The sequence below is a fragment of the Oratosquilla oratoria genome, chromosome 13 (genome assembly GCF_046742065.1).
Source record: "Oratosquilla oratoria isolate Oo_2021 chromosome 13, ASM4674206v1, whole genome shotgun sequence".
In the NCBI taxonomy this organism is placed as follows: domain Eukaryota; kingdom Metazoa; phylum Arthropoda; class Malacostraca; order Stomatopoda; family Squillidae; genus Oratosquilla; species Oratosquilla oratoria.
Window position 1 is genome coordinate 4227525 of NC_134789.1, and position 19783 is coordinate 4247307.

Here is a 19783-nt window from a genome sequence, read left to right on the forward strand (position 1 = left end):
TGGCTTGTCCATACCGAACCAAACCACGGCACTCTACAATCTGGTTCGTTTTAGCGAGTGGTTTGTCTATTGCGTACGTGACTGAGCGATTAAAAACGACAAATATCTAACGACGGTATATGTTAAACCCATAAAATTCACTTCTCCACCCTGTTTATTTATCTAACACGTCACAACCGAAATCAAAGTTAATCAAAAGAAGTGTTGAAAAAAATCTGATACCAAAACAAGATGTGTGCAATGTGCTCAAAATCCTCGCTCGAACGACGGCTAGGGGCTTGATGGTTCGTGAGGAAAGTAAACAAAAATACACAAGTAGGGTCCAAACTAGCCTTAGCTCTAAAGCTAGGCAAAATGATGAGGATATCTTATATCGGTGGAAGCGCCACAATGATATCGAATTTATTACGTGGCTGCAACGGTTTAATAAAACAAGGACAAGGGTAAGATAAGCATGTACATTTTTACATCACGTTCTTCCCAGCCCCGGTGTTTGACCTTTTTGATGAAGTATTTTATTGCAAATGTACAGGGTAGACGTAGAGTTGTATGTGATTCTTGAAACTGAATATAACAAAAAAAATTGGGGGTTTCTTCCAACCTCCAGTATTGGTGATAATTTTACACCCAACATCAGTGATGAAGACATCCTTCTCTGGCAGACCATGTCTATGTTCAGTTATTTCAAGTTCTCGACATAATCACTGTACATTTAGACAACTTGGTATAATCTCAATTATTAATTTCATAGGCAGTGGCTACCTTTATGATGAGCCGTAAATAATGGGCCCCTTAACATTGGTGTGTAACACACTTCAGAGCTTCCACTGCTTTATTCATTACTTTCAATATTCTGGTTAATGAAGAGTACAATATTGAATATTCAAATTGTAATGAATAAAACTAAGGGTAAAATTTTAATTGTCCACGTCTATGTGATATAGCAATAGAAAATTACTTTGTAGATTATAACAGAACGTAATATGCGATTTTCTTGGTGGAAATCAATAACAAGAAAGTTGTTAAAACCTGTTTGCTAACGAAGTAAGTCACGGTGGTTGAATGATATGCCATGTTTGTTTTGATAGGTGCCGAGGTCAAAGAAATGAATGATAAAATTACTCTATTCCAACAACCTAACCTAAACAAACTTAACCTAACCTAATTAACCTATGTAACCTAACTAATGCTTAGTAATTCGGAACCTCAAATTCTAAAGATCATTGGGATGGTGGTTGTCATCATGGATGCTGACGGCCTGATTATTAATGTACCTCGGGCAATTAACTGATGATGGCAGAACCCCGTGTTCTCTCATAAAGTCCAAGGAAGCCCTATTGTCTTTGTAACAGCACTTATTAATGTCACCTGGAGTTGGAGAACACCCGCTCCACAATGTGAAAGCCATTGTCTGATAGTGACTGGACTGGCATGGCGTCTGTACCATATCCTAGCGGCTTCATTCATTAGTAAATTTGCTTGTAGCAAGGTTTATTGTTTTTTATTTCTGCCAAGAAAATTGCATATTACATTCATGTGTTATAATTTACAAATTTAATATTTAATTTTCTAATGCTATATTGCGTAGGTGTGCATAACTAAAATAATACCAAACCAAATAATACCCATATATATATTCAATATCACAAGTCTTCATTTTTTTTCTTATCAGTATTTTCTTTTATCTTGAACATTATTGGTATTCTATTCAATTATTTACCAAGAAAGATGGAGTTAGTAATGATGAGAATGTACACAAAACTTTGGAGAGTGTGAGAGTAGAGGAATGCTGGTCATTTCAAGCAGGTGTTAGTTTGAGTGTAGAATCAACTTAGCCCATTGCCAACTTGGCCTGTCTACTTGACAAAGTTGGCCCACCACCTTGGCCTGCCATTACTAACTCCACTTGTTTGTCTCTCCCCCCCCCCCTTTTTTTTAAAGAAGTGTTAAAGTAGACAATGTCATCATACTTTGGTTTCTTCGCCCTCTGAATCTATCTAAACAAAGATGGTGTTTCAAGCAACCAATGGGCCAAGCTGGCTGTCAAGCTTAGTTTGAACATCATAATAGTGATACAGTATTTCCTGGCAATTAACACACACTTTCATATACCATGCACCCCAAATTTTCATAACAATATTTTGGGAAAATTTTAAATCTTTAAAATCCTCTGAAAATGTTACCATTTACAAAATGTGAAATACACACCTTTTGCCTTCTTTATGATAGTTAATACCATGCATTATATTTTATGGTTTGATACTTACAAACTCTTGATTACAGAATTACAAGAAATATTTTATTATTGGAAAAGGTACTATACTGGCATGACAGTGTTAATGTATTTTTCCTTTGGATCCATTTTCTGTGAATGCACTTGACAAATGTGATTGGTATTTTCACATTCAGTCAATCCTTCAACTTGTTTTTGTGATATTTTGTTATTTGAAATTGTGCACATCTGCAGAAAGATAAAAAGTCCTACATGTGTACAACCTAATTATTGCTCCCTCCCACTCAAAATGATGCCTACCAACTCTGAGTAGATGCAACTGCCTGATACCTTGGTTCTTTTGTGTAACCCAAATACTAAGAGAATGAACACCATCCTAAATGGTGATGCAAAATTCATTAATAGAAAACACAGTGGAAGAAATTAAAAAAAAAAAAAAACCAAGATAATCAAGATAGTAAACACAAATACATATTGTATCAAAGCTGTATAAGATGGTAGGTGTAGGTTTTTGGATGCACCTGACCCATAACATGTGTGGGGGTTAGGGTACACAATAATTTTCAAGCCCCCCAGATCTATGCCATATACAGAAAAATAACTACTGTGAGGCACCGAAGGCTATTCCTGTACAACTCTTAATAGCCAAACTCATCAGAAACAGACCCAATTTAATAGAAACTATTTATGTAAATGTGGAATCCATGAATGTCAGGGGACAAGTGTATTGCTATGGGAATATAGAACTCGACAAAAATAACAATCCCCTTAGCCTTAACCACTTAATTATGAGTCAAATTCTCGCATGCAGCATCAGTTCCCATGTGTACAATTTGTCACAATACTCACATTATAAAATATAGTCGCTGCTGTATTCCTTGTTCTCTTGTACTCTGAGTAATAACAAACACAGAAAATCTGGGGGTAACTCATGTACAACTACAAAGAAATTTATAAGATACCGATGCCAGCATCCTCTTGTACCCACTTAACCCACATGATGCCTACGTACGCGTCATCGTACCGAAGCGGTTAAGCAAGTTAGAATCCCTCACTGATATGCCAACTTGCTAAGATATAAAAGGCATCTTTACTTTGCCCCCAGTGGAAGAATGTCTCAGCAGATAGTGATGGGTTTCTTTCTTGGTGTAATATTTGCTAATTTTCATGAGAATGGTGGAAAAAGAGGTCTTTCATGCTACCAGATACATTGATGATCTCTGTGAAAATTGAAAGAAATGAAGACCTCACCTTCCTCAGAGAAAAACTACCATAGGTATCAGGACTTGATTTTACAGTTGAGTCAAGTTCTAATGGATGTCTTGGTAATACAGAACCAAAGAAAATTCACAGTATCAGCATGCACTAAATCCACCAGCCTCAACTTGTGTAAAAGTGAGCATTCATGTCAGAAAGGCTCTCATATATTGTAGAACTAGGGCCAGTTCCAATAATGAAATTGAATGAGGCATACAAATTCAGGTCAATAATGGGTATTCTGAACAAGAAATCACAAAGGTTTTAAAGAACCAAATAATCAAGTGGTACAACTTAATGCTAGGAGGACAAAGGATAGATCTGTCTTATAAAACCCACATAGCTGCAAAATTGTTAAATATGTAAACTCAGTCAGTCCACAAGACAATATGGTTTTCATTATTTATTATGAGATTAAGAAAACTTTAAACCTTTTGAAGAATAATCCCATTAACAAACCTTCTGAGCTACAATACAACCATCTTGTGTTTACCTAGTGTATTATACGAGAAGGAACCTATGCTCGTAGTGACCTGTCTTTGTATCTCTCAGCATCTAGTTTGTTCTTAAATTCTTTATGATTTTTGCACATACAGTACTATTTTTTTGTCCAGTTTGTTCCAGACATTTATCACTCTGTATGGAAAACTATTCTTTTTCAGATCTCTTCTATAACTATCCTTTTTGAGCTTCTTTTCATGTCCTCTTGTTTTTCTTCTGTCCCACTTTAATCTTCTCTATCAAGGACTTCCATATGTATGAATACAAATACAAACAAGGGAACTGTGAATCCCATCATTCATCATGCTTTGGATTTTGCACAAAATGTACATACATATATCAAAGGATTTTTCCCCCTTACAAGGGAGGTAACCAAAAAACAAAGGCATAAAAACCATTTCCACTCATTCCATCCCTAATATACTCCACTCCCCTCCACCCTCTACCCTCCCTCTTATCTTGGCACCTCTTGGATAACAGGTCATCCCTGCATTTTGTCCACTGCCCTGGGTCAGAAGCTGTGTTGCAAGACACAGCACACCAACAGCAAGGCCGCTTCATTAAATTGGTGACCCCCCCCCTCTGTCCCCTCATGCAGAAAAGGAGAAGACGGGGAGAAATCCCTTTTGGCTGCGTCAAATTTTTCTCACACATACCTCACCCCCATCCCCCCACCCATTCCACCTCAACAATAGAAAAAGAAAATACAAAATGTAACAGAATAATAAATTTACATTTACAGAGTGGAACACTGTGTATATAAGCACATGTCAAAATATTGTAAAAAACACTAAAATAATAAGGTGTTTATCATTGATGCTCTTCTAATGGAAGAAAGGGCACCTACCATGAATCTGCAAATACAAAATTATGTGGTCATCCTGTCATTCATGAGAGCTCCTCCCATGACAAAGGATCCAGCTAGACTGATGACATCACTACTCCTGAATATTCCTGAATACATGCACCTGATTGGCTGATTCTTTCATGTAATCAACCCACCTGATTAATTGACAGTTTTTCATGCTCCTCTTGGATATATTTTTTATGCTAGATACTCTTATTCTTTATTCATGACCCCTTAACCCCATTTTTACTATTGCTTTTGAAAATGTGTCTGTCTATTTACCAAGGGCTTCTTTCCTATTATAATGTTCTGGGTGGCAAAAGAATACTCAAAGAAAGTCAAAGGCACAAGTATATTTAGATACACAAATAAAGAGCACTAGCACAAAATGTGTGCAACAGTTGTCAAGGCTGCTTGAAAACTGACGCCACGCTCACATTTTCGCGCGCATCGCATCTGCTAAATCTTACACTAACAAACTACATTGTACTATATACGATAAGTATATAACATCATAATATAAATTATGTACACAATAAATATATTTATATACACTGTGCCAACACGTCGCTCGGCCCGCGACACTCGGTGCCCACACCAAGCAAACAAGAAAAAAACTGACCGAGGCAAAGAGAATCTAAATACAAAGATAAGCCACACACAAACCACACACACAACAGTGGCAGACAGAAGTGTGGGACAAATGGATTTTAAATGCACACCCAAATACATTAAACAAACATATACATAAATGAGTACACAAAGACAACATATACAAACACAAAAAGGAACATAAGACTGGCAATCCAGTGACAGGGGCAGACGACGATGATGCCCGAGAAGAGCGGGAACAAAAAAATCACGTGGTGCAAATCTGAGATAAATGTCCCTGCGCCAAAATACAAACTGAAGTCACTGTGTCCGGAGCACTATCACGTCTAATATATTAATTAAGTTCACTGAAAAACACCTGGGCTGGAAAGGAAAAATGGGGGAAAAAACATCGCCACAACGCTATCACCGGCCGGCAATTTTCAAATGTCACACAAATCGAGTTCTGTATAGAATATATGCACAATGAATCCCACTGCTGCCACCATTTAATGTTCTGGGTGGCAAAAGAATACTCAAAGAAAGTCAAATGCACAAGTATAATTAGATACACAAACAAAGAGCACTAGCATAAAATGCGTGCAACAGTTGTCAAGGCTGCTTGAAAACTGACGCCACGCTCACATTTTTGCGCCTAAACAACGGCGCATATCGCATCTGCTAAATCTTACACTAACAAACTACATCGTACTCTATACAATAAATATATAACATCATAATATAAATTATGTACACAATAAATATATTTATATACACTGTGCCAACACATCAAGGGAGGTAGCCAGTCAAGGCATGCACCCATTCCCACCCATTCCATTCCTATCTACCACCCTTGTTTCCCTCTCATCTTAGCTCATTGTGGTTGAAGGGTCATCCCCGTCTTATGCCTACTGCCCAGATTAGAAGCAATGCAGCAAGACAGAGTACATCCAAAGGAGGGCTGCTTCACCTACATGGTGACCCTCCCTCCTTGTCCCTTCATGTGGAAAATAGAGATGGGGAAAAATCCTTTCAGGTTGTCAAAATATTATCCTTACACAACCATTTTCCACTTACCTTATCCCCTACCTCCACCCTTCTTTACTCAACAGACATTCCCCTCTTACTCAAAGTCCCTTTCATCCCATCTATCCATCTCGCCCTCAGTCATCCCCTTAAGTTCACTAATTCCATACCTCTTTGGCTAAGTTTGAATGATGTCCATCAGAGAAGTGATAGCTATTTTGAATGTAGAATTCTTCTTTTGTTAGACATATAGGAAATCATAGTAAGATCATCAGGGCAAATATTACTAATCTTTTCACTTCTATATATTCATTTTTAAGTTTTCCTTAATTTATGTTTTCACAGTTTACTTTGTAATTAATTGTTGCCTTGAATATCACTAAGTGGAAAACCCACAGCCTTGTAATGGCTGGCAATAGTCCTTGAAACCTCCCACAAATCTCTGAGAAGCAACTTTGGATTGTTGTCTGTGTTGTATTGTGTGTGACTGTTTCTTGTGTCACTGATTGAAAGTGGTAGGAATAGGAGAGCCATCTCAAGTTATCATCAATAAATACAGTTGAAGTTAATAGATAGAGATTTTGTGTCCAGTCCATAGACCAAGTATTATGCACCTCTTGATCAAGATAAGGGGGATTGATGGGTTTTGAAAATGGGTAGCTTCCCTATCCATCTTGCATGACCATCGCATTCAGGTACCCAACATTGGCCCCTAACTTTATAATGATCAGGCCTAATTAATTATGAAAAATGTGATATTTTTTTATGAAAATTTGTAGTTTTCTACATGGTGTTTGAAGGGTTATAATTGCATATGGCTATTGAATTTTTTTTAATATTTCAGGATCGATATCTTAAAGTTTCAAGTTAGAGAAATGTCTCGTGTAAAGCGGCGGCATACTGTACCTCCATTTTGGCTGCCTAAAGCTACCCGAATAGTAAGTATATATAACATACATACATATACCAAGGCTCTTTCCCCCTTATGAGGGAGGTAGCCAAAAAGAAAAAGGCATAAAATCATTCCCACCCATTCCATCCCTAAATACACTCCACTCCCCTCCACCCTTGCTCATATCTTAGCACCTCCTGGATGATGGGTCATCCCTGCACCTTGTCCACTGCCCTGGGTCAGAGGCAGTGACGCAAGGCACAACACATCCACAGCAAGGCTGCTTCATTAAATCGGCTACCCCCCTCTCCGTCCCTCACTGCATAAAAGGAGAAGACAGGGAGAAATCCCTTGGGGTTGCATCAAATTTTGCTCACACATACTACCTCACCCCCATCTCCCCACCCATTCCACCTCATGCATCACAACATCATCCATATACAACCATTCTCCATTCACCCCTGCAAATTATATTGAGTATAATTATTTATTGTAATTATTGTAAGCAAATTATATTAATGAGTATAATTATTTATTGTAATGTTAAGCGTCTTTTGCATGTTATATTGGTCATTTACTCTTGTTTAGATATTTCTCTCTTTTTCAGCTTTATCCAGAACATACAACCCCCCAAAATGAGGACTTCATTACAGAATACATCAGCGATACATACAGCTCTCCTTTAAAAGTTGAACCTTGGGAGAGGGGAGAATGGTCAACCAAGTCTGTTAGGTGTGGACTTATAGCCCGTAAAATTGGCATTTATCCCATGTGGACTGTAGAAGGGAAAAGAAAATTAGCTACTTTACTTCATGTGAGTATCATTAATTTTCTCTCTCTTCTCTTTTCCTCAAACATACACACACTCTGAAATAGAACCCCTTCTCCATATTCAATTAGCCATCATTATCTGTATAGTGAGGTGCCTGGGCATAGAAAAGGAAAATAGTGTTTTCATTTCCATCCTACATATCCCTTTCACATCTTTCTACATAAACAGTGCAAAGGAAGTGGTCAGAAAAGAGGTCATGAATGGTTTCCTATATTGCTTGTGGATGGCATTAGGTTGAGCACATTGAAATGTACAGGGAATTCCCTATTGGTTGTGTTGGTGGGGATTATCTTGTGATAAGTTTCCTGGAGTTTAGTATGTTTAGGTTGGGGGTTTGGTTAAGGACATTGTTTCCTTTTTGGTCTGCTCTTTGTGTGTGTGTGTAGCCATATGTGGTTACAGTAATGTATATTAAGGACTCCACCTAGTACTGTATATGGTTTGTTAAGTCACTTATTGGTTAGAGTTGGGCTGTGTAGTCTTGTATTGCTAATATGTTTGGTGGTATGTAGATGTTTTCTTTATTTGTGTTTGTATGGTAATTATTTATGCTGTAGTGTTTGTGGGTGGTTGTTTAGTTTCTTTGGTTATGTTAGGGGGACCAATGATGGGTACATAGATCAGATGGTCCAGGGAGAAAGATATCAGAGAGTCATATCCCTGCCACCCATCTTCAACCCATGTGAGTTTCCTTCCATTCATATGGCAGTGTAACCCTGAGGGGTTACACTCGGTCTTCTGACTGGGCCCAAGATCTTTCATTATCAACTTTATCTGGGGACCAAGTGTCACCCCATCAAGGCTATGCTTCCAGATAAAGGTGAGGGTGTTGACAAATTTTAAAGACAGCTGGCAGGGAGATAATTCTGATGCCCATATCACAAGACCATAACAGGCATATACCCATTGTTGGTCCCTGGAAATTGCTTTTTGAAGAGATGTATATGCATGTGTGATGGGTCTTCAGCATTTAGAATTTGTTTCCATGTCAACAGCTTGCATGCAAAGATGAGGGAGGGTAGGTGTTGGAATGGTGCTCTCTTTGATAATTTGGAAGAAAAAAAAAAGTAAGAGTATTGGATGAAAGGAAGTTGAGGTGTTGTGAGTGAGTGTGGAGTCAGTTTTGGAGACTAGGCAGTGGCTTCTTATGGCTGAATTTCCCAATGGATCAATCAATCCATTGGCTCAGGTCTCTTGCAGAAGATCTATGACTTTCAGGAAACATTAGCCTCCGGGCTGGACCATAAATCACATAGAGAAGTGATGTTGTGTTGTTGTCAGGGGATAGTTATTGTGGGGCATAGTAATGTGAGATGTTTTGTGTCTTCTGCATGGCAGATGCACATGGCCCAATTTGAAATTGTGGCTAGGCCTAGTCTGTATTGGTACTGGCTTAATGCCAGATCGTCCTGAGGGGCTAGCATCTCCTAGTGGAGGTGAGAGGTAGCAATTTGTTCTAGATGCTGGTCAAGGTGATAATCTCTTTCCAGGGATATGTGCTTTTAAGGGTCCATCCTCTTTCTATCATCTAGGTGTCACCTCTTGAAGGTGTGACTTGTTAGATAATTCAGTGTATTTACTATGCTGTGTCTTGCGACACTGCTTCTGACCCAGGGCAGTGGACAAGGTGCAGGGATGACCCGTCTTTCAGGAGGTGCTAAGATAAGAGGGAGGGTGGAGGGGTGTGGAGTGTATTCAGGGATGGAATGGGTGGGAATGATTTTATGCCTTTTTCTTTTTGGCTACCCCCCTTGTAAGGGGGAAAAAGCCTTGGTATATGTATGTATGTATGTATTTTCTATGCATTAGGTAGAAACAGTGTCTTCTCTTTCATGTCATATATTTACTCTCAACCAATTTCATACCACCCTATTCTCACCTTTATATTCTTGTGTCTGCTTATTTCCTTGTGTTCATAGGTGCATTCCCATACATCCTTAATAACCAATACTGCCACACCGTTGTCTTTCATACCCCCTGATTTATACCCTATCATTTCCTTCCTCTCCAAGTCACCCTTACCTTTCACATTTGACTCATAGAAACTTGTAATTCCCAGTGATAGGTTATGTGCACTTAGCTTGTAGCTCGGATAAAGAACCATGCTATTGAATATTTCAGGTGAAGGAAAATCATGTTGTCAAGTATATACCACCAGAAGAACGTTCAAAGGAGAAATATAGTAGAATGGCTGCTGTTATTGTTGGTGCTGAATCAGATGACCCAAGAAAAGTAAGTTTTGGTTATTTCATATGACACTTGGTTTCTTTTGATAACTTAGATTTGCTGCAAAACTGATGATAGCAAATATAGTGTTTGAGAAGAAGGATGTAGATAAGTATACTTGGGTTAAGGTGCTTGGAACAGTAGCCAAGAGAGCATTAATGAGGTGGCATCCAAGGTGGTGATTAGAAGAGATCTATATGTGAATGTGGTAAGGTGACAGAGTGGTGGAATGCCTGAACATCATCTGGTGGAAAGGAGATTAAGTGTGGATGGTAGGTGGAGAAATTAGAGAAGAGATGGAGACAGGTGCTAAAATTTGTGAGTTGAGTGACAAAGGGAAAGATGATGAATACGAGGCAAAGCTGAGAGATATATGGAATGTAGTGATAGAGAGAATGGGAATATAAAAAGAATGGATGTGTTCCATGGAGGAAGTACATTATAATCCATGTACAGTAAAATGAAGAGAGTATTGTCAATAATTAGAGAATATAATTAAGCTTTTAATGTTAATAGAGCCAGAATGCTTGTACAAGCAGATTCATAAATTCTCACTCGAGCAAACTTTTGCCTGATTTTCTCTTGCAGACCTACACCTCCAATCAAAAATCACAATTGATTTTTGCCAGATATTCAATCTTTATGCCTTCAAATGAATTAGGCTTCAGGAAAATAATAAACTAGATTTTTTTCCCTAAGAATGTTTGAAATATATTTATGTTAATGGTTGATCTTTGTGAGTGATCTTTTAATTATAGCAGTCTAGTTTTATGAAAACTTTTTTTCTTCTTTCACAGTTCACAAGGCAGTACAAGAGCATTTTCACAAATGCAGGAATTCTACCCAAAAAGAAGCTTACTAAATTCTTGGTAACACCAAATGCTAAGCTGCAACCGGGAACCCCCCTCTTCGCTTCTCACTTCAGGCCTGGTGACATTGTAGACATTCGGGGAATGACGTAGGTTTTTATGTTAATGGTACTTCAGTTTAACCACTTCAGTGTGAGTCAAATTCTTGCACTCAGCATTGGCTGCCAAATGTATGATGCAACACGCTACTCGGATTATGAAATATAAAGTCACTGCTGTATTGCTCGTTCTCTTTTACTCTGAGTAATAATAAACACAAAGGGCATGGTTCATTAAATTCCATGCTACAAAGCCCTCTTTGAGGGACACCGTCCTAGCCTCCTGATAGGGGGAGTGTGTGACGTTAAACCATATCATCATCAATAATAAACACATAAAATGTGATCAAACCAGTTCACAGAATACAGGGGTAACTCATGTACAACTACAAAAAATACATATATAATCAAGACGCCAACACCAGTATCCTCGAGTACCCACTCGTGTATCATGACGCCTATGTAGGCATCGTTGTACGGAAGCGGTTAAGTACATATTTGAAAGAATCATTTGTTTCAGATAGATTGATTGTTCACTCATGGATACTAAGTAATCTTTTTTAATAAACTTTTTTTGTTAAGTGAGAAGAAAATCAGTGGTCATTCAGGAAAATGTGATATCTTTTTAATTTTTTCAATTTCAAAGATATTGCCATGGTTTGCCTACAAATAGTAACACTATCTTTCTGGGTGATAGGTACCAGTATGACCATATGTATTTGTTCCATTTTCCCCTGTACAGTGAAACTCAGGAAAATGTGATATCTTTTTAATTTTTTCATTTTCAAAGATATTGCCATGGTTTGCCTACAAATAGTAACACTATCTTTCTGGGTGATAGGTACAAGTATTTGTTCCATTTTCCCTTGTACAGGGAAACTATACATGTACTCCATTCCACTTGTACACTTTACTATAGACACACATCAGGCAATTCTCCCCAGTCCATCCACTATAACTTCCCACATCGGATAGTCCCCAAAACAGCCATTTAATCCAGGTGCCTTGCCATCTTTAATTTTTTTCTGTGCATTTTGCCCATCTTGATAACTTGCATATTATACTTCTGAATGAGAACCACAGTAGAATAAGGTTATGAGGTATGGAGTCATTTTTCACTGGAATGGAAATGGCTCTATGGGGGAGTTCACCCAAATCTTTTGCTTGTTTTTATGTGTCCTTGATGAAATGTTGGTGTGTATAGGCATCAGCACTTATATTAAAAGAAGTTCTTTATTTCTGCAGGATTGATCGTGGCTTTCAAGGTGTTGTAAAGAGGTGGGGATTCAAGGGTGGTCGTGCTTCACATGGAACAACGAAGAATCACCGGAGAACTGGCAACATTGGTGGAGGTGGGGAAAAGTCTCGTGTGTGGCCAGGGAAGAAAATGCCGGGCCACATGGGCAGAGAACACAGGTTTCTGCGTGGTTTGGAGGTTTGTGTTCTATAACTGTGCTTCTGGATTTATGTGCACACATGCATACTCATACATATGTATTCAGTCATGGCATGAGAATTTATGATAGTAGATCTCTGCAAAGAAATCAGGAATGTGTGATGTTAGAGATGAGAACAAGGGATAGCCCAGGGAAAAAGTGGATGAATGGAGTAAATGTAGTTATAAGGGCTTGTGGTCATGATAAAACAAAAATGTGGATGGATGACATAATGAGAGGAGTGTGAATTAAGGTGACAATTTGTTCTACAAAAAGGCTGCACTAAGGATGAACTGGTAGTATTTCAGAGGGAGAAGAAGGTGTAATCTCATGATTTAAAGGCAAGAGTGAAAGGGATGAGTGAGATGGAATTGAAGGGGGTGAAGATTTTTCTCTTTTATGCATTGGCACCTCACTTTGCAGAAATTAATGTATAAAGTTTAGAGTTTATTCATTTTTGATGCATGTTACTCCAGTTTACATTGATACAATTTTTCTCTACAGGTTTTGCGGGTAAATGCTGCTGAAAATGTGTTGTGGGTTACTGGTCCAGCCGTTCCAGGTCCAACTGGAGCTTTTGTTTATATATATGACACCGTTCTTCCACATCTCCGATGCTCAACTGCCCCTCCATTCCCCACATATTTTCCTGAAGATGAAGTACATAGTGATGAAAAGTATGCTGAAAATATTCATGTTTTTTCTAACTCATCGATTACCTTTACATGAGGACCATTAGAAATGCAAGTAAAGGAAATCATTATTTCTTTTTTTCATGAATTGATCATCTTCTGGACCACTTACAAGATTGTGTTCTCAGAATACTGAGCCTATATTGTGAAGAATTTGGCTATATTGGTTAATGTTTAGCCAGTTGTTGCAAAGTTACTTTCATGAAATTCTTTGTATATAGTCATCAATTGTACATAGATATTGTTTTTTTATAGGTGGACCCTTACATTTTGTAACATCTCTGAAAATAAAGACTTATGAATGTATTTTTTAGGATGCCTAATGAATTTCATTTGGATTTGTTAATCAGTTTGCCAACCAATCCTATAGTTCACCTGATCATATCAGTCCAGGAGAGAAATCACTTTTAAGGACAAGCAAGAATGGCATTGGCATGCCTATGTTTAGGCCATCATGCCGCACTGGAACAGTACTAGCACAGAAATGGCCTGGCAACAAACACCAGATGCAACCACTAACAGAAGACATAGAGCATATCATGCTGATTTACTCTCACTTCAGACAGATCCACAAATTCTCTTGAATAAGTGATTTTTGGGCAGAACCAGTGACCATGACTGGGGTGTGTAGGTCTCGTGCAATGAGTGGGTTGAATCCCATCTGTGTAGGGTGGCACATTTCTTCTTGTTGCTACTAGAATATTTAATTTATGGTAACTCTTGTGTACCATATAAGTGGCATCTTTCCTTTTATTCTAGCTGCTAATAGCCTATTTCATTCATCTCTGTCACATCTCGGTAGTGAAAGGTTTAAACTCGAACCTATCCATGGCTATATTGATTTATTAATACAGTTTCCAAGTTCATTTGTAACTTGTAAACATGTAATACTGTATATCAGTTTAAGGTGTAAATCCTCAGTTTTCCAATCAGGTACAAATGTAAACTGTAAAAATGTATTTGAAAAAATCATAACAATTGTATTATTTCCTAGCCTCCTGATAGTGGGAGATTGCAACATTAAACTAAATCATTATTTCCATAAACTTCCACCATTATATAATTTTATCATAAACCTTAGTTGGATTAGTAGTTTCCCTAACCCAAATGAAATTGTCTGGTATTAACCATAACATAATCCTTGATTGTATGAAATTTTTTTTTTCCATGATGGGTTAGAGACAGTGATTTCTGGGAGACTATTCACAGTCCACATGGCAGGCAGTACATGCCCCATGATTGTCCTGCACTGGAGGTGAGGGATAGAGCTCCGTATCTACGTGCCTCCTTTATAATTCACCTCAGCTTATCCAATCTGTGCCACATGCAACCCCAAATGCTGAAAGCTTTCCACTTCCTCTAACATTTCACTGTTTAAATTTGCCTTCAATCATTATTATTCCTAACACCTCTCATCACTTTTTGCCCTCATTTATGTTCAGCCTCTTGCAACTTTACAATCATTCACTTCAGTCTATCCTCTGACTCAACCATAAGTGGAGTGTCATCCACAAACAACAACTGGCTCACCTTCAGGTTCCCTCCATGCTCACTCTTCGGCTCCAGATCCCTGCCCATCACTTGTATGTTTACCTCCCTCAGCACCTCATCCATGGTAACAACACAACCCAGGTGCAGCCCCATCTTTACCTCAAACAGTGACAAACCTATTTGTCTCTACGGTGCTGCTTGCAAATTGAAAGGGGGCATAAACAGTGGAAATAAGAACTTCTGACTTATGTAGGTATGTGCTTACGATGCTGAGCAATAAGTTGGATTAGAGCTAGTCTCCATATAATTAGACATTTTTCAAAAGTGTCAATTGTATTTAAACTCAAGACATGAACAGGTAGTTTATTCCAAACATGATGTGGTTAAAGAAAAAAAAATATTCATTGGTGTTTGATCCTCATATAAGCTCTAATACTTGTGTAAACATGTAAATTTAAAGTATCATTTCCACAATGTTGTTATAACTGGCAGTGCTTTTTCGCACCAAGCAATGATATTGATATCCAAAAGGTATATGTGCAGTGTTCATTTTTGCGTACATAGTTCCACATGCCTGAACCCAACTAAATTCACAACCTGCGGTCAAAAATCATTCGGCATCCGGTTCTTGGAGAGAATTTTATTTTATTTTCATAACTTGTATTTCTTGCTCATTAAAGATATTGATGTAGGAATGCGGTTGGTATTTTCGATAGAAAAGCGTTGCAAATTGTTAGAATCGTAAAAAATGAAGAATGAAAAAAGATCGCAAGGAGTTTGACTCAACGGTAAGAAAAACGTAATGTATTGATATAATAGGACAAAGATTAGTATCGTAGAAAATGTGTTAGGCCTGACTATTTTTTTAATATTCGTGTTAATTATTTTTCGATATCGAAGTTATGTTTGTTTTATCCACAATTTGCTTTTAGTTTCATTATTTAGATCATTTTTCTAAAATAGAATTAGTAACAAATTTGTTTTCATGTGTACATATTACGGGAGACTAGTTGTGCAATATTGTACTATTGTGCAATCTTTTTTATTTTGTAGACAAAAACCCATGAGAAAAAGTGATAACCTCGTTGCACTTTACAATCTAGTATAATAGTGTATAATTTAATTTTACGCTTCTGTCGGGAATTAGCTCCGACATTATTTTTTTTTTAACAGAGAATGCATTACCAACTAGTAATACTGGTAATGTTCCCTCGAGTTACAATATGTCGAAACCCGCAGTCCGACAGTGGCTGGCTGTCTTGGGCTGCGTTTACACCGAGAGAATATAATTGATTCAATTCATGAAGAATAAATACGATTAATGAATCGTGTACATTCGCCACACTAGTTTCAATGTTGAATGTAACCGTTTACACCAGGCGAATCGGCATGGTTTGAATTGATTCGATTCGCCTGGTGTAATAAACGGTTACATTGAAACTAGTCTGGCGAATTGACACGACTCATGAATCGTGTTGATTCTTCATGAATTGAATCGATTCGATTCGTTTGGTGTAAACGCATTAAGTTCCTCACCACAAGATCTCTTCAGAAAGAAACTAAACTTTTTTTCTGTATAGTGTTAATGTGATACATTTCCTATTGCACCGTTTAGTAGTAAGAGAGGAGCAGTCGCCGGTTGTCAACTCTCCATGTATGAAAATGTGGAGGAAATACAGATGAAATTGATAGATATATTGGGTCCAATCCGGAAACCGAATACTAGACCCTCAGGACTTCACTTCCAGATGGAGGTGGGTGTTATGTTCACTGTTCTCTTACTTATTTGCAAGTACTCATTATTGGCCCCTTACCAACTAGTAAATACACTAATGATTATTGTAATTTATAATTTCGTGTTCTCACAAGTTAAATAGGAATAGGATTCTTGATACAAAAGCTGATGTGTATATTCAATCTGTTTGGGCAAAGTGCAGTAGTATGTTTATGGTATACATATCAGAACGTCGATTGTTGTCAAGGTATGGTTTGATTCCGAGATATTTAGGTCAATTGTATCTTATTCCTAGTTTTTATTTTTTCATATTATATATATATATATATATATATATATATATATATATATATATATATATATATATGTCAAGTATCTTTATCTGTACATTTCGTGAATATGTAACACACGACAATTACATAATTTATAGAAAGTAATACATGTCAACCATTTTATACATCCCCTTGTCAATTACCACACTTATTTTCACCAAGTGAAATCCGTCAAAAATCTAATTCTGGCATATTCTTGGCAATATCTATTAATGTGTACAATGAATTAACGTCTTTCAATATTTTACGATATTTAAGTTGACATTGTGAATTGAATAGTGCTAAATTGGAGACTTGGCCGTTCCATTGATATCGGCGACCATCACCACCCTTTAGTGACGAAATCATGAAGCTTAAAGCCGCAGTCACATGAGGCGACTTTACTCGCCGCTACTGCAGTAGCTGCGACTGGTAACCGTCCACCAAGTGGGACCGGTTAATCGTCACTATCATGTCCAACTGGTGACTATAAATAATTGCAGCTACTAAAGTTAAACATGTTCAACTTTACTCGCCGGTAACGCGCGATTTCATGATCACGTGACTAAGTAGTAGGTCTATAGAAGCTTCGTATGACCATTCAGTCGCGCGGTGACCACCACTGAGTAAGCTATTGGGTTTGTTTTCCTACGTATGAAATATGACAGGCAAGTGATTTTTTAAGTGGGTAGGGAAGGCAATCATTAGAATTTTGAACATTTATAGAAAATACAAAGGTTTCTGGGATACAGACCATGAAAACTATATAAAGAGAAATGCGAGGGAACACAATTTAAAAATTTTGATTAACGAAGTGACTGAGGCTGATGTTGAGCAAGGTGAAACAAATACTAATAAGGTAAGTTAGCGGGGGGGGGGGCGGTGAGGGAGAGCCAGAAAACCCCTCCACTGCGCAGGTAGATGATGACGTCAACGGAAATATCGAGACCAGTGTTCCGCGGGTCGAGAGATGTCAGTCACTCGCACACCAGTGTGTGGGGCGAAGCTCCATCTTCTGATTAAAGGGGCTAAGGCAGACAAATAACATATAAAAATGCCAACAGTTTGTATAGTGCAGAAGTGCAATGCCGTTAGACTGAAAGGCGATGAAAATATACATTTCTTTTCACTACCCAAAGATAAAGAACTTAGAAATGGATTGAATTATGTGGCACACACAATACTCGGTCATCTGGATATGTATGCAGCCGTCATTTTGAAAGTAACTATTTATTAGCAACATTTCCTGAAATTTCCATTCAATTGCAAATAAACAGACTAAATAATCCGGTTAAAACATAACTGAGCTTGAGAAGATATGGAAACCCACGCAAATCCAAAATATAATATAATAAAAACCATATGATGCTTTTATGTGTCATTACTACTGGGTTTATATTCAGCTAGTTGGTGTGTATCAACAGTATAATATCTTCCTCATCTACCTGATCAACATATAAATTGACATGTCATCCCATCTAATAACTCGTCATATTAATATAATCCACCTAATGTGAAAGCATGGAAAACATTTTTATAACTTTTCTGGCGGTTATATCCCAGATACTGATAATTTGAGGATAAGAAGGTGATACTGAGTAATTTCAATATTATGTGAACATCATAGTGTAATTTTAAAGTTTACCATACATACAGATGGTTTTCTTTAAAGTTTACATTTCATTCCACCTCTCACTCTCTCCCCTTCTGGATTTCCTATGACGTCACGGTCGAGGTGCGCGGAGGGGGGTGTGTGTGCTCAACGTACCTTATAGTATTCGTTTTACCTTGGTGTTGAGATTCCTGACGAAGAGACTCTTAGGAAGAAAATAAAGATTTTGAAGGATGCATTTGAGAATGAAGTGAACAAGGAGAAAAATCTATGAAAAGTGATTTGAAAACAGACGCCCTCTGGAGAAACGTTATATCTGGAAGGGAATCGTCCTCAAATTTGGTAAGTACCAGACGTTTTATAAATCATAATAATTTGTGGGACTGAAAATCAAAGAGGCTTTTGATATTATCATATTTATATTCTTTCGGACTCGGCTTGTCTCGCCCCTTGGTTTATATATAGCCTCAAGGCCGCTGGATTTATGCTTATTTTCCTTTAGTTCCAAGTTCGTCCAGCAGTTCTTGTTCTATTTCGACACATGATAACCGGATTAATCGCTTTAAAACTTGACGGCCCATGACCCTTGACATCTCCGCGCTCTGCACAAGAGGGACGGGACTACTAGACTGCTAGATGGGTGGGTAGTCATGTCGCTGCTGCAAATACCTGCGATAAAATTCGTCTCGTGTGACTGGTTGAGGCTCAGTAGCAGCGACTTTCATGTGGCAAATAGTCGCCACTACTTGTAGCGGCAAGTAAAGTCGTCTCGTGTGAATGCGTCTTTAGGAAGGACGCCTCACCAAATTGCCTTGTAATGGGTGTAACGAATCGGCCTCGATTTGTTAGACTCAGCAGTCTAATTGCCGAAGCCAAAATTCATTGTATTTTTGTTTACGAGCAACGGGCTACACCCGACCCCGCTACGCGGGGGCTCGGTCCTTTGGGTGAGCTCGTTTCTCTTGCAGGGGCCTTCGGCTCTCAGCCAATCAGTCGTCTCCGTTACCGCAACGTCACCGCTCTCGATCAATCAGTAATCTCCGTAGCCATGATGTCACCACTCTCTCAGCCAATCAGGGAGGGGCGTGTCCCTTTGAGAGATTTGCAGTCCGATTTAGATCGATATCAACAGGAATTATTCTATTAGTATATAGGTACGATGTCTATCTCCCATTTCAAATATACATGCTATTA

At 38.1% G+C, this 19783-nt stretch overlaps 1 protein-coding gene across 1 annotated transcript; it reads left to right on the forward strand.

The window, feature by feature from the left end:
* The first annotated feature begins 239 nt into the window (after window positions 1–239).
* On the forward strand, window positions 240–13746 carry mRpL3 (mitochondrial ribosomal protein L3). The gene is made up of 7 exons (XM_076196788.1): window positions 240–443; window positions 7300–7393; window positions 7955–8161; window positions 10301–10411; window positions 11203–11363; window positions 12558–12747; window positions 13253–13746. Exons 1-7 carry the CDS (start codon window positions 355–357, stop codon window positions 13475–13477), a joined length of 1077 nt encoding a protein of 358 aa, XP_076052903.1. The 5' UTR covers window positions 240–354; the 3' UTR covers window positions 13478–13746.
* Window positions 13747–19783: the final 6037 nt, after the last annotated feature.

Excerpts from the sequence above, each read along its gene's own strand:
- mRpL3 (XM_076196788.1), top strand. The coding sequence starts at position 355 with ATGATGAGGATATCTTATATCGGTGGAAGCGCCACAATGATATCGAAT. Across the intron at positions 444-7,299 it reads TTAATAAAACAAGGACAAGG|GATCGATATCTTAAAGTTTC; the intron begins GTAAGATAAGCA and ends TTAATATTTCAG. Across the intron at positions 10,412-11,202 it reads AATCAGATGACCCAAGAAAA|TTCACAAGGCAGTACAAGAG; the intron begins GTAAGTTTTGGT and ends CTTCTTTCACAG.